The 16125-nt window shown below is 46.2% G+C and overlaps 1 protein-coding gene across 1 annotated transcript in view; it reads right to left on the bottom strand.

The window, feature by feature from the left end:
• Positions 1 to 455: 455 nt before the first annotated feature.
• KCNK1 (potassium two pore domain channel subfamily K member 1) overlaps positions 456 to 16125 on the bottom strand; it is a 41928-nt gene continuing 26258 nt past the window's right edge. Inside the window, exons 2-3 of the mRNA XM_090263391.1 lie at positions 4366 to 4761; positions 456 to 1661 (exon numbers count right to left, since the gene is read on the bottom strand). Of these exons, the coding sequence (XP_090119517.1) occupies positions 1402 to 1661; positions 4366 to 4761 (656 nt within the window). The 3' untranslated portion in view covers positions 456 to 1401. The remainder of the gene's footprint in view (positions 1662 to 4365; positions 4762 to 16125) is intronic.

Below are 16125 nucleotides of genomic sequence, written 5' to 3'. Positions count from 1 at the left end.
GAGGGGCCTGCGGTGACAGCTCAGCATACAGGAGCAGGGAGTGGCCCAGGCAGGGGCTGTGGCGGAGTCCGGGGAAGTCCTTTCATGGTTTTGCTGCTGAGACCAGATGGCATTTTATACAACAAAGAAGGGCCCTGCTGTAAGCCAGGGTATTTGGTGTCTGAAGGCTGAGACAGTGGTGACAGGGCAGGGCTGGGACCAGTGCTCGGGTGGCCTGTGACGATGTAGCACGGGTTTCTGAATGAGCTCCCCAAGGGGAGGCCATGTCGCTTGCTTGGCTGACGGGCAGTGCCACTAGCTGGTCAGTGAGCGTTAGTTGTCACGCAAGGTCTAATTTTCTCCCTGAACTGTGTTCTGGTATATCATTTAAAGGTCACCTTTATGGTTTCCATAAAAGAGTTCATACATGTAATCTACAGGGAAGAAAACTTTTCTTGAAGTATTAAAGCATAAGATTGCAACCAGCTATGATTTTTATTTATTTCAGTTTATAAATTTAAAAATTCTCAGATAAGTTTGACAATCTCTTCGTTTGGGGCTTCTACGGTCACATTCTGGGCTGCTGTTTAGGTGACTACAAACCACAAAGCACTTTCAAAGCAAACAGCCCAACTGTTTTACAAATCTTCTTCTACATGGCTTGTCCACCTCCAGGGAAATGCCTACAGACATTTCAGACACCTGAGGGTAGAAACACATATTATAGCAGAATACTGTATGCATTCGCCCGTCACTGTATCATTCCTCTCATTTTACTGCAGTTCTCGATTCTTTAGTATAAAGAGAAACCAAAGAGAAAAAATAGCTATAATCTTAGGTTAAGAAGTTTGCTGAGATCTGGCGACCTGACCCATATGTACAGGATATAAACATATTCTGTATTTTATATGTGCACAGTTAATGGTTACCTACTCATTATAATAGTAGGTTCAACTTGGGTTCTACAAAAATAATCATTTTGGATGGGTGCATGCAAATACAATACACATAAACTTATAAAACAAATCTCTATGCTTTTTATTTGCTTTCAAATATAAATGTTGCTATTTAGCCATCAGCTAAACAATTTCAATGCAAACCCCCCCAGCCCCCAGTTGAAAGTACAAAATCTGCTTCCATCCACAGCACCACACTGCTGTAGATACTCTTGCCCTAACAGTAAGTCTAGATAATTCTGTTGTATTGGAAACTATAGGTACACATCCCCTTTCCTCAAATATTAAACAGTCCTCCAGAGTAAATGGTTCCTTCATCCCATTTTTTTGTTTTGTTTTTAACATTACAAAGAGTAGATATTTGTTAAAATATCGTTTTGGCTTTCACATTGTCACGAACATGACCAGAGCAAAGCCCTTCACTCCAGGCCTGACCTGGTACCCCAGGGCAGAGCCCTGCACAAGCTCAGTGGTTTGCAGAGCCGTCGGCATGGGCAGGCGACGGAGGCGCCACAAAGGGCTCATTCTGCTTCTGATCCTCTTTCATGCCAGCTGCCTGGTCTGTAATGGAGGAGAAAGACAGCTGGTCGTGCTCCAGGATGTGCACTTGGTCCTCGTCCTTGTCCTTCTTCACGTAGAACATTTTTCTGAACTTTTTCAGCTCGTGGAGTTCACAGAAGGTTTCCAGAACAACCAGCATGGCAATAAGGCCAAGCAGCAGGTAGCCTGTGTGAGAAGAAGGTGTGTTTCAGTGGGATGCGGTCGGGATAAACTGAGTCACGCTGCCAGGTGTCTGTGCATTAATAAACCCATTGCCATGTCTCCAATTTCTAGGAACACTCTGGATTCCAGAGCGCAAAGAGGAGGGACCCAGAGAAGAATGAAGAGTGACTTCCACGAAATCAGATTACTCAGAAACACATGGTGTAATTTTTTAAGGAAAAAAAAAAGTTGGGGCTGGTGTCACCTTATTAGAGAGACACAACACTGTACACACCCAGGAAACCTTCGAGGAGGGGCCACTCCACCTCCCGTTTATAAGCAGTGGCTCTCAGAAAGCCAGTGACATTGCAGAAGACTCTGATTTATCATGAGTACTCACAACAAAGCTGGACACCACACCTTTGAAGCACTTCATACCTTCACCATTGCCTCGCTACTGAATGAGAAGGTCAGCAACAGACATTACAGTTTAAGCTGGACGAGAATTCCTTTAAGAATTGACATAGATATTAAATAGCTTGGTATGTGGCTAGTTACACTTCCACCAAGATCCTGCAGCAAAGTAACCTTTCAGTATGGGACAGCCTTTCTTTCTTTCTTTCTTTCATTCATTCAGGGCACATGGACCATTCATGAATAACTCTGCCAGCTTCTCACTCCAAAAATAAGACAACCTGTTGCTTTAAGTAAACTGTTATTCCTTGACATCTGTGATGGGAAATAGTTTCAACATGTTTTATTAAAATCAGTTTTCAGAAAAAAGTATTTCATCTTGGAAAGGACCAGAAAATGAAAACAAAATTCCCAATTTCATGTCCCAGTGGTAAAATATTTGAGGTTTTCAAGAAAATAAATGAACTAGGAAAGCTAGAATTGGTAGCATACTAGGACTAAGAAGGCTGATTGTCTTAAGAATGTAAAGTAACACAGCTCTAGTACCTTTCGGATTTAGCTATCAGGTGTTGATAGTATATTTTAGAAATAGCAAAGACGTTGTTAATCAAACTACTGGCAAGTCCCCTCCTTTTCCTTTATCCGTTATTTAGTCAAACTCTTGACTGCTGACAAAAACTCCCACGGGGTTTCAGTCAAAGGCTGTAGGGTTTCACCCGACCCACCAATAACAAACCTCGGAGAACAAGCCTTTGCTCCGCCCGGTACATACACTATGTAGATTGCCTAAAAAGTCCATGACCCACGTTTAGACCAGTCTTAAATGTTCTGCAAGGATTTGATATTATGTGAGAAACTGAGGAAGTTAAGCTGTTGGGCAAAGTTTATAAGGAGAGAATTAACATGAGAAAAACCGAGCTAACAAAAGTAACCATGGAAATATATTCAACTTCCTTAAGTCATGGAAAAATTAATATAAGGAGGTAACATTTTACCTAACATATGAAAAGAAAGCTGAGATAGTGTTTATCTGTGCTATGAAATGTCCAACAAAGCTCCTGAAATGCCACCAGGCTGACACCATGCCAGGGGTGCCCAACTATCATGCTTGGAGAGTTCTGGTGGCCTGTAAACTCGTGATGTCACTGGAAAGCACAGGGTCACTTTGTCCTGTTAAGTCACAAAAAGGCACATGCACTCTGAGCCAGAAATCCCACTTCTTGGAGAAATATCAAAGTCGAAAAGGTGTCAACACACAGAAATATTTCCAGTTATTTATAATGCTCCAAATTGAAAGCAATCTAAATATTCGACAATAGAGGCATAATTAGATTATGATGTAGCCTCCTGGTAAAATATGATATGGACATGAAAAATAATTATGGTAACTCGAGGAAATAGGAAATCATCCTGCAACCACTTGGTAAATATGTATTGAACTTGTATGGTAGCCAGGTATTTTTCAAAGCATTGGGGTTTATGTTTATGAGTGAAGTCTTTGTCCTGGGTGAGCCTGGGGTTTAATGGAAATGCTAAAATACACGTGGTTTGGTTGGGCTAAGACCACAAGCCAGGGCCTGGACAGAGCATCTGACTGCCAGCGTTCGTACTGTGATTTCCTGGAAGACATGACCTTCACTTAAGCTGTAATAAATTCTTGATAAGGCAGAAATAAAAATTGGAGGTACTTGATGCATCTTGAAAAGAGAGGAAAGGGACATACAAAATATTTTCTTGAATGATACTGAATTTTTAAAAAATTGTTTAAAAATTATAAATCACTGAAATCTAATGCATATTTTCCACATATAAAATTCTGAAAATCGTTATTATATTCTATCTTTCAAAAAAGAACCAGATGGACAGTAAGATAAGCAGCTGTTTTAAGATTTTTCTGGTAAATTAAAGAACATGATTGATTGTAATAGGCTGCAATCCTAGTACCCCTTTTTTATGTTTAAAATATTTAAAAAGATAGATCAACCTTTTTTAAAAAATGAAAAGTTGGTTACCAAGTCAGTTCTGTGTGGCACATTTTTACACTGTAATTTATAATGGCTATTATGAGTAAGAAATTGATCAGTACTTTTAAGGTGCCTGGGAAAAATAACTCTCAGTAATAATAAGATTTTTGCATAAAGAGTTCTGAAGGGAATCGCGATGAAACGGTTTTGGGAAGGTGGTGAAATTGAAAGCTAATCATTGAAAAAGCAATGGGGGCGTCTATGAATGACGACCCACCGGTAGACAAGGAGGAGCCTGGAAAGACCGCAGAACAGACACGGAGGGGGCGGAGTCAGACCCCGGTACTCACACGTGATCCCGATCTTATAGAGCTCCCTGAATTTCTGGTTGTAGCCTTCTCCGGGGACGTAATCCCCCAGGCCGATGGTGCTCAGGGAAATGAAACAGAAGTAAAAGGATTCCAGGAAGTTCCAGTCGTCCTCCAGGACGGAGAACACGGCCGCCGGGATGAAAAAGAAGCACGACACGGTGACCAGCCCGAGCAGCACCGCGTGGACGATGGCCACCATCTGCTTAGAGAAGCCCCAGCGGAGGTGGAAGTAGAGGACCGGCCTGCGGGTGACGTGGACGGTGACGCGCTGGACCACTGCCGTCAGGAAGAGGAGGGTGAAAGGGATGCCGATGACGGAGTAGATGATGCAGAAGGCTTTTCCCCCGTCTGACAGGGGCACCGTGTGGCCGTAACCTGCGAGGAGAGCAGGAGGGGGACAGAAGACACTTCAATGACATGTAGCTGCTGCCCATCCCTGTTCCCCTCGGACCGGGACAGCCAGACCCCAGGTCTGAGGCCGCGGAGGCTCATTGCATTCGTCACTGCAGTAAACTCAGCGTTGGAGGCCGTGCCGTTGGGAAGCCGCCACCGTATGTAAAATCTTACCAGCTCTTTCCAAACGTCGGAGTCTGGTTTCTAGTTCCCTGTCAGGCTGAAGCAGCAGTTCGGTGCGCTGAGCTGAGGCCCCTCCAGGGAAAACGCATCAGGGGACACCTACTTCTCCAGGCTGAGGCAACCCCCTCCCACTCTTGCCCCCTCAAGGATCCTTGTAAGTGTCGAAATGCTCACATCCAAAACCGAGGGCTCACAGCATGTTTTCACAGGAGACTGCTGACGGGTAAAGGTGTGGGACGGGGACCAGGCTGAGGGGTACAGTGGAGGGGCGATGAAGTAGACGCAGGGAAGACGCAGACGTCAAACAAGACGCAGAAAATGAAGAAGGAAGCACAGCAACTCTCAGCACTGAGCACTTCTTTTAAAATATGTTGCTCAGTTATCTGGTAAAATGGCACACACAGAAAACCATCTTTTCCCTCTTGTCATTTCCATAGGTTCCAAGATGCCATCACTTCCACAAGACAAACATTAAACACACACACACTGGGCCACTGGTCACAGCAAGAATGGTTATACTTCGCGCCAGGTCTGAGTCCCTCCCACACACGCCAACAGAGAGAGCCCTGCAGGCCGTGGGGTCAATGACCTGTTTACACCAGCACGTCATCCTGGAAGGACCAACAAGTCTGAACAAGTCAGTTCAGGAAAAACACAACTAAACACATTTTTGTGTGTGAAATTGGATTCTGAAAAACCTCACATCTGTGATTATAACTGAAAGGTGGTTTCAAAATCTGACTTCTAAAATATACCCATCCTGCTTAAAAAGAAACGACTCCGGAAAATCATTCAGCTTCGTACCCTCAAATCCTCTGCCTTTTCTCCAGACCCTGGCATAAGGCCCAGGTGGCCACACATCTTCGCCGGTTCCTGCAGGCACAGCATGAGTGTGTGGCCAGGGTCGACAGCTGTGTCCCCAAGTGCCGGAGGGTGACCAACAAGTCACAGGGAGCCCGGAGCCCACAGAAACCGCTGGCCACGTGAACATCTAAACACACGTGCGTTTTTCTGTGGAGAGATTGCAGGGCTTAGGCTCTCAGGAGGGTTAGAACCATTGCTTGGGCATCGGTCCCCGAACCCACACGGTCCTCGCAACACCCAGCTGCTCCTGGAGTCCTGCCGTGAGTCCCAACGCGGTAAACAGGGCCAGGGCACGGTGCAAGGCCCAGAAGGCGGTAACAGGGGGGTGGGGGAAGCAGGCTGGGTGATGTTCGCACAACAGAAGGAAGCAGGAGGAAGTCGAAGGTTGGCTTTTGAGGAAACAGCGTGGCAGAGGGATGAGATTGCTTGGCAGGTAAAGCAGCTCACAGCACAAAGGATGGACCAATCAGAGCCCCAATTCACGCCGGCCATGGAGGAAGGATGTACTAACGGTCAGAGATGACACAGAACCTGAAAATGGATGTTCATGTCACCATAACAGAGGCAACTGGAAAGCAATTCCCAAATCTGGTTCCAAGCCTGTGAGTGGGAGACAGGAGTGCCAGGCAGCAGCTGCAGGGGGTGAGCTCAACTTTAGCAGGAACTTTGTAGAAGAAACAAGATTAGCTGAATCAGTGCAACTGGGTAAAAAAAACCCTTTAAATCCATGATTTTATAATGTTTTCTTTATAGCATTTTTATAGATGATCTTTCCTGAGTGCAGCACTCCGATCACCCAGCCCACCTCTTCCATACCATCTGTTGCAATAAATTACACAATTTCGGTTCCAGTAGTAAGTAAATAAATCTGTAGTTTTAAAATATCTTAGGATATAATTTTTTCTCTCAAATGATGATAGCTCCTTTTATTAGAATGAACTAAATCTCCATTTACTACAATGTTCTCTGGGTCTGCTGCATGGGCAACAGCAGACCCTCCATATCACCCTGCCCAGGCTCTGTAGCTTCAGCTTCACTGGAGAGGACACTCCAGCGTCATCACAAGATGTCGATTCAACACGGGAGGAGACAGATACCGTGTCACTCCCGAGTCGGAGTGCACAGCCATTCTCGGCGGTGCAGATAGACTCTTAAGAAGCTACACCATCGTCTCTCGAGACGGACGGCTGCCGCCGCCGACAATGTTCTCTCCAAGCAACAACGAGAATCATTATAAGACTCTAGAGATCTCCCACTGCTGTAATGGTGTCATGTCATGCCAGTAATATGTTCCCACCAAGAGAGAACGGCCACCAGCGTGTAGGTCTTCACTGGAAACCACTTTCTCTCCTGATGTCTACAGTGTTGTTATTCATATAATTTGGGGGCCCGAAAGACTGAACACAAATCAAGTGTACTGAAAAAATGGACTTCAAAGACGCAGGGTCCTGAGATGACCCCCCACGTACAAGTGTATTCCTGCCTCCAGTACCACCATTGCTGGGCTTCCTGTTGACTCTGCACCTGCAGGGCAGGTAGGAGATTATGTGTCATGGGGTCTGTACTCATGACAGTCTCCTAAGACAGGCCATTTCCTGACACCCTGCTAGCTGACATTCAGGCCGGGGCTCTGCCGGCTTATCTGAAGGTAAGTCCTCCTGAGTGCGGTCCAAGGCAGAAACCTCTGGGGGCTCCAGCTCAGTACCGTAGAGCAAGGCACTGATGAGCAGCATCTCCTGAAAGGCGTAGCCACCTGTCCCCTCTCGCTGTGACCCTGCACATGTAACAGATATTCTCATTTACATTCTAGTATGACAGGGTAGGTACAATGTACACATTTTCCTTAAGTTAGCTTGATACATGGTAAAAAAAAAAAAAAAAAAAAAAAATCCTACAAAAGAAGAATGCCAACCTCTGAAATCAACCCCAGTAGAGATACTGAAATATGCTGCAATGTCTCTCTTCTGTAGAACAAACTTCAATTTGCAACCCTGGACTTGAGCTGATTCGCTCTTTCCCACTAGCCTGTGAGCCCTCCAAGAAGGAGCTGATGACTCTCTCCAGGCTCCTGGCCACAGTGCCCTCCAATGCAGGGACAGAGGTACTACGGGAGCCATGAGTGACTGCAAATTCAGGAGGACTAGAAACTCACAGCACAACAAACAGGCATCAGGTCTAGTTGACTTTTTCTGCAACTTTTATCTTTTGCTTGAAATAAGCTTTTCTCCCCACTGTTCAATACACAATTAACTTCCAGATACTGAGCATACAACAGGTCTTCCTGATACTCTTTTTTTTTTTTTTACGGTAATACTTCTCAAAGACCCACCCATGGATCAACTCTGCTCCCTTTGCCCATCCACGTCACCTCACAACAAGGAACATACAGCTTCTTTTCCTTTGCTTCTGAAGTTTGTTTACCAGAGAGGGAAGACTCGAGGGAGGTCTAAACTAGGCCACGTAGAAATACTGGCAAAGGCTGAAGGTGCACATGACATTGAGTACATGTGACAAAGGAGGCACACAGATGGCAGGAGGCACCAGACGTGGGAAGTCACAGATGTGCAAGTGATCTCTGCTTTTCCTGGTCATGACCTCTCACAGATGGTTTCTTGTTGACTTCCACGGAGAGGCACTACCTGTCTCTTCGCCTTGGAGAGGCCATTCTGAGAGATGGGCCAATGAACACCCTGCAGTTAAAAACTAGAGGATCCCAGCAACTGACCTGAATGTCACAGATAGAGCCCCTTGCATTTTCTGCAGTGGCAGCTTCAACTGATATGGCACTGCAAGTGCAGTGGACAGACAATTAGGAATGATAACTTCGGTTGTACAAAGGAGGTAGGAGAGCTCTAAACACCCAACAAAAACAGTCTCCGCTTGTTGCTTGCTGGTGTGGGAGTTTGAGTGTTCATAGGACTGTGGATCTTCACAAGATTCAAATCCTAGTTACTATTTCCACTTCACAAATGAGAACACGGAGTTTCAGAGAGCTTGGACCACTTGCTCAAAGTCATAAAAATAATTAGAGCTCATAATCTTTCTGTTGTGCCACCTAGATGTGTTATGTGATACAAAGGCCAATGATGCCCCAAAAGTCAACCCAGGAGGGGACTGAGAATGAGGGGACAGGAGAGGAGATAGGGAAAGCAGTGCTTAGAGACGGACAAAGGGCTGTGCAGCTCACACAGCGATGCCAGGTAACTCTGCAGGTGTGAGGACATAGGCCAGCGCAAAACCCATCAAGGGCCAGAGAATGTGGGCACTTGGCATGGGAGCTCCGTTTTCCTGACTTCCAGTTTGGCAGCCACATGGGTGGACAACTGTGGCAAACAGTAGGGTCATCAGTGAAGATGAGGACAGAGTACTGTCCTTCATTCTGACAGGACAGGAAATCATATGGAATTTGTGGTGACTACGGAGCATAGAGTTTCTGTGGCAGTAATAATATCAGTGGTTTAAGTCTAGGATAGAGTCCAATAAAGTTCTTGTCTTTCTGTTCAACTGACTTAAATGGAGATAACTCCATATGGAGTCCCTGTCTGTAAACATACAATTGCAGAAGCACCAGTCAAATAAGATCAGATGGCCGTTGGTCCACAGAATTGGTTATATTCTAAGAGACTGATGTAAATACTGTAACAGGTCACAGTTTAAATAGAAACTGTTCACTGCCCTGGCTGGGTAGCTCAGATGGTTAGAGCATCGTCCTGCTATGCCAAAGTTTCAGATTTTATCCCCAGTCAGGGCACATCCAAGAATTGACCAATGAATGCATAAATAACTGGGACAACAAATCAATGTCTCTCTCTCCCTTCCTTTCTCTCTTTAAAATCAATATAAAAATTTTTTAAATTGTTCATTTTAAAATTATCAGTGACTCAATATATAAGTACATTTTCACTGTAAAATTTCCAAAGAATATTATGAAGAAGTCCCCTTGACCACCCACCTCCTCTCCAAAAACAATGTTCTGTTTCGTTTTTATCATAAATAGTATACCATGTATTGTTCTTCTCCAACTGCCAGGTTTCTTTGAGCAATACATATTGAGACACATGACGACTTCTTCAAACTCTGTATTCTGCGCTAGGTAAGCACCCGAGCTCATTAAACCATTCCCCAGCTGAAAGACATTTAGGGTGTTTCCAGTTTCTCACTGTAACAACAGATCAAAGGCAGCCTCATAAGTCATCGAGTCCCTGGTAAGTGTGACAATGAATCACGTGGTTTCTGCCATTCCCTTCCAGCTGTAGGTGCTACACAAATTTCCAGCTCAGAAGAGCTTGTTCTCAGAAGCCTAAGAATAAGTCCTCTGATGCTGGAACCATGCGCGGCTCCTGGCAGAGGCCATGCCCAGTGGCTCAGGCACAGTCCCCGGGTGGGGTCCGGACAGACAGCACCCAGCTCTCACAGAGCGTGCAGCCCTGTGACTTCCAAGTGAGAGCTGGCCCTTTGCCCTGATGACAGGTTCTCAGACCTTCCCTCAGTCCCTGTCACCCAGTCTCCTCACTTAAGACTGTAATAAAACGCAAAAACTGGAAGTGTACAGTATCTGTTTACTTAACAAAGGGCTTGTTGGCAATACAACCATCTTCTCTCTTGGCTCTCTAGACTCAGGCTTATAGTCTTTTATGTACAAACAAGTCCTCTTGTACTGAGGATTCTGATTCAATGTTTCCTCCCTGCTTATTGATCATTTGTCACAAATTATCCAATTAAATGTTTAATTTTCTAATTTTAATTTTAAGGAAGCAATGTGGCCAATTCAGGAATTCCTACAATGAATTCTTTATTTTCTATGATTGACAATTTTTGGGGTTCATTGCCTGAGACTCTATAAAATGTGCTTATTCTAGTAATACTAATACTTACCTCTAATTAATCCCTATTGTTTCATTTCTACACGTTTTCCCTGGCACTGTTTGCTATTTAATTTTTATAAGATTTTAATTTATTTATCTTCAGAGAGAGGAAGAGAAACATCGGTCAGTTGCCTCTCATACGTGCCCTGACTGGGGACTGAACCCGCAACCCAGGATGTGCCCTGACCGGGAATCAAACTGGTGACCTTTCAGTTTGTAGGATGACGCCCCACCAATGCAGCCACACCAGTCAGGGCTACTGTTTAATTTTTTAATGTTTTAAATGATCTTTTTTAGCTCTAGAGTTTAAATGATAATGAACCTTTCTTTTACATGCTTATCGTTCATACTTTAGAACTGTTTCTCAGTTTGTTTTTAAGGCGTGTGTCCCCGCCACAATGTCTATGCACGCCAGCCGCCACATGGTCTCCCCTAGCCAATGCCCCTCGGAAGCCTTACTTCATAAGACTGAAATTCTGAAATAAGTGTGCTGAGCAAACTTTTTCAAACCATTCTCCATCCTTTTTGCCATTCCCTCTGAGCTGGCCAGTGCCTGGCTGACAGCCAGCTTCAGGTCCGCCTATCCTGTGCGGGAGCCGGACTTGATCAGGTACTGACAGGGCCGCCCACAGTGCCCGGTTATAAACGGATAACCTTTGCAGGAAGTAGTGTGTGCTGTGGTAGCACAGCACAGGAAACACTCAGCCAACCGTGCTAATCATCGCAGTTCTAGGTCCATGTTCCTATGGGAAAAGTCAGGTAATCGTCCTTTTACCTTCCAAAGGCCAGCTGCACCCTGTCATTTAATGCCCTTGTTAGGTGCAACCAAATTACTTCGCATTTTAGTTCGGTTTTCCCAGAATTCCAAGCAGTCATACTATTGTAGTTTCCACAAGAAAGAAGAGGCAAAATAAACAGGCTTGCGACTGGCTCGCCTGAGTCATGTCAGCGAGCTTTGGGGCCCGTGGCCCTGGTGTCGCCAAGGCTGTGGGTGGGACAGTAGCTCAGAGAGTGAGAGTGTGATAGGAGGTGCTTGGGGGTGTGGGCTCCGGAAAGGCACCCTCGCAGGGAGGCCTTTTATTATCTAGGACTGATCAGCTGGGAGGGGCAGCTCCCTCAGGATCATCAGCAAGAAATCAAAAGCCACAGAATAAACAGGCACATTTAACACAGACAGACGGCGAAACAGGAACCCAGCTCTGGAAAGGGCCCCGCATCGGGCTGCTCCAGGAACCAAACCAGGAAGAGTCCAGGGAACTGGGGCTAGCAGCGGGCAGACGTGCGTGAGAGCATTTAGGAGCCTCGGGGATGTGGTCCATGGACAACCACAGGGAGACCTGGAACAACGCCTGGCACCTTCACATTATCCCCGTCCGTGCTCCCTGTGAACTCCCGCGTCCCCGTTCCGACCTGGGAAGTGCGTGCTAAAGGGAAAACGAACGCCCGGCATCCTCGCCTTTCATCTTCACACCAGCTCTCTGAGATCTGTGTACAAGTCTGTACTTTACAGAAAAAGAGGCTATGCGTGTGATGAAATCGGTTATCATCAAGTTCTAGCCTTGTGTTTCCCAAGCTTTTAAATCTGTCCACAGGGGCTGTGGGAGGGGGAACTAGGAAAAAAAGAAGAGGGGCGGTAGCGACTCTATGCGAAGCAAGAGCTAGCAATCCCAGGTGTTGGCAAATAAAGCAACAGCCCAGATGGATGAGACCTGGGACCAACAATCGCCAGGGGGCTTGGCTGTTCCATGCCCAGATCTCCCAGAAGCTCGCCCCAGCCTTGGCGAGTACTGGCTCCTGCAGACCCTCCTCTGGACCCTAGAAGGAGGGGGCTTCAGCATGGCCCAGTCTGCCTCCTTATCCATCGCTGCCTTTGCCTTGGGCCACTCCCTAGACTCTCACCACCTCTGTTCACCTTGGCCCCAACCTGGAGGAAGTGTCTATGTTACCTCAGCTCTACCTGGTCCCAATGCCGAGAGAACAGGAATAAGCCCTATGGTGAATGCAATCCACGCTGGTCCCCTGCAGCCCATGGCAGGAGACGCTGCCCTCCAGGTGTCCGCCCTTCTCATACCAGCTGCGGTTGTCCCGTGCACATGCCTGTGTTCCCCCGCCACTGTGTCACCACGGACCCCCCACTGCCACTGCAGGACATTTGAAGAAAGCGTTAAAACCCGACTTCAAGCCTGGTTACTGCAGAAGGCACACATCATTTTCTAGTCTATCTTTTTTATTATATATTTTTATCCACCTACCCCATTCATTCTTTACCATTTCTTAGAAATGCTGACGACAGGAAAGTTGAAGAAAGCAACAGAACAATGGGGTCTCGTGTTTCCTAAAGCTCGATATTTTATTGATTAATTGACTGATGGAATAAAGCCTGATATTATGAAGGAGACCTCCTAATCCATTAACCAGAGCAGCATTTCCTCCCGGCCTCTTCCCTCAGGCTGCCTGCAGGTCGGACAGTTATCCCGCAGCCTTGAACACCCCAGGTTTAGAAGTCATGAGCTGTCAAGGCTTCCAGGGATGTCCTTTTAGAACAGGGTTTTAAATTCATGCTGGAGGCACTTCCCCTGGGCACCAAGGCTGTGCAGACAACTCTGAGTTTCGGTCCCTTTCCCCGGGGAGCAGTGGGGCACCTTGCCCTGTGGCAGACAAGCTCCGAGGTAATGGGGAAACGGGGGATGACAAAACAAACCATTTACCTGGTGCCGAATTCCCACCCTGCAGGCAGTCAGTGTAGGTCTTGCCTGGCCCAAAGCTCAGCTCCAGGCCAGACCTCAATGTGGGCTGAAACCCTCCCATTGTGTAAGGGGTGGGGGAGCCCTGGGCGCTGGCGAATCAAACCACACCCCATGCCTCCCTCTACAGGGACTCCGAACAGGATGTTCCAGGGCTTCTGGCGATGTTGGAATGGAAACAAATGTCCACTTCCCCCTGAGTGAAAATCTCTATACCTTTTGGAGGGAGAGGTTCCTAAAATGAGGTAAACTTTTTTCTTTTCTATTCGCCTTGAAAGACTTTGAGCCTCTTGAACCTTGAGCACAGAGGGAAAAAGGTGCAACATCACACTTGCAAACTAAAGGTGCCGGCTAGGAAGCAGGCTGAGAACTGCAATTCCCTGAACTTGAACTCTGGCTGTGCTTCTGACCAGCTGTGTGCCTCCATCTCCTCATCTGTCAAATATGACTAACACCTCCTCCCTTGTGGAGGTATGAGGATTACATAAAATAACCCACGTAGAGGGCAGTCAGCACCGATGCTGGTAGACAGGAAGTGCAGTGATGGTCAACTCTTCTACTGACGCCCAAGGAAATAGTAATGGGGCAACTCAAGAGTTGGAAATTTTTAGTTTTAGGTAACAGTTAATAAGCTTAAAGTATGAAAAGCGATTGTTTTAGGAACTGAAGGTACAGCCCAACTTGACTCCAAGATACCACAAGCAATTTGAGCCATTGTGTCCCAGGGAGAGATGTCCCACAGCCCAGGATGCAGATAAAAGAAAATCCCCCCAAACACAGGACTAAGATAGAAAATCACCAGTAAGTAGATGAAAGGATGTTAGGGAAATTGCCAGACTGCAGCTTTTACCTGATTAACCCCTTTCCTGAATTCCAAGTCTCTTACCTACACTTTTTTCCTTTTTATAAAAAGGCTGGCTTGAAAGAAAATGTAGGATGGTCTGTTAGGGTACATGAGTTGCTGTTTTCTCAGATCAACGGCCATCTAAAAGAAGTGCCCATAAAGATTCAATCCCTGTCTCTGCTTATTGGTTCTGGTAGTGAGAGGCAGCAGGAACACCTGCTCTTCTGGTTTCAATAGGTCACTAAATCATCTCGACAATATGAGGGGGGACCCAAAAAACCTGGAATTATCTTCTGGAGGGCAAGGTCTTTATAGTACAGGCTTCCCCCACTAGGTTAGTGTTCTAGGAACCAATCTGTATCAGTGCACCCACCAGCTGGTGTTGTTGTGAGAGGCTGCCTTCGGCGTCAGTGAATTGTTTTTTGAAGACTTCCAACATGGTTGCCCATTTCATGACGGGTGATTTATGAGCACACCTGTCCAGACCACACTGGGTGTTCAGCAGGTGTTGACCAAAAAATGGCATGACCTCATGCCCCACCCTCCCTATTCACCCAATTTTGCCCCGAGAGACTTATTTTTGTTTCCCCCAGATGAAAAATGTCCTCAAAGGGAAACGTTTTGCCGATGTGGAAGAGGTGGGGCGGAGGGAGGGGGGAGCAGAAGCACAGAAAGGCATCCAAATTGACGAGTTCAGAAATTGTTTTGAGCGGTGGAAACATCTTGATAGGCATATTGCATCACATGGGGAGACTTTAAAGGTGACCAAAGTTTAAACACGTAAGAACACATCATTTTTATACATAAAGTCCTGTTTTTTAGGTTTCCCCTTGTATGTACGCTGTGGGCCACCCTGTCCCGAGGCCTACCCAGACTTGTCTGCATGCTTTCCTCTGCTCTCTGCACACAGGTTCATTTTCCCACAACCTTCGGATGTCTTCTGCATTGATTAAAGCCATCCCTGATGACAAAGATCTCAGAACAGTGCTTAGGAATGTGAGAAACGCTCACAATAAAACACCAGGACACAGGACTTAAGCAGCAGATGAGGCATTGTTTATTCACAGGTCTGCAGAGCTGGACACACAGCCATATCAGGAACATGTAGGTGTGTCCACAAGCAGATAAGCGAACTGGTTTTATACTAACGTGAGTAGCAACCCCCCCTCCCACCTTCTCCCCCATTTCTCTAATTGCTGGATAATCCGGAGTTTCAATCTAATGCAATTAACTAAATTAACTGAGGGTAGTGATAACTCGGGGTAATCTGGTTATAGGTTTGTCTAGAGCTCTCCACTGAAGCTTCCCTGACTTGTTTGCTGGGCTGTCTAGCTACATTTTCCCAACTTCCTGTGTTTGCTGATGAATATCTCTCCTCTTTGATCTCAGAAGCATTTGTGCTGAGCTGTGGAAGGTCACTCCCTGACTTGTAGGTATGCTAATACTGTAGACTCTGACTCGGAGACCCCCTGATTCACAATTTAATTACATTTGCCCTTTGCTGCGAATTATTGTTTTACTGGTTTGAGAGTCAGCAGTGCCTGTGTCCCTTACAGGGACAACCTGATATACAGGAGCTGCATGGGTCTCCGCAGTTTGGGAGGATACTAATGACCCTTCCCCCCAAGAGAAAAAGCCAAAGCTCCCTCTGAAGTTCTCACTCCTTTCCTCCACCCTAAATTGACCCAGCATGATAGCCATTTAGTCAATATGTTATGGGTAGATCTCAATGTCAAAGGCAGGTGGGAATGTAGGTCCCCTCCCATAGAATTTCTCTACCAGGTGGTATATTACAACAAACAGGAACAAAACGGTCACAACACCTGCTGTAAGTCCGGAAGTTCAA

Source organism: Furipterus horrens, unplaced genomic scaffold, assembly GCF_987537825.1.
Source record: "Furipterus horrens unplaced genomic scaffold, mFurHor1.1.pri manual_scaffold_15, whole genome shotgun sequence".
NCBI lineage: Eukaryota > Metazoa > Chordata > Mammalia > Chiroptera > Furipteridae > Furipterus > Furipterus horrens.
Note: the sequence above shows the minus strand (reverse complement) of the source record. Positions and strands in the feature narration are given on the sequence as shown.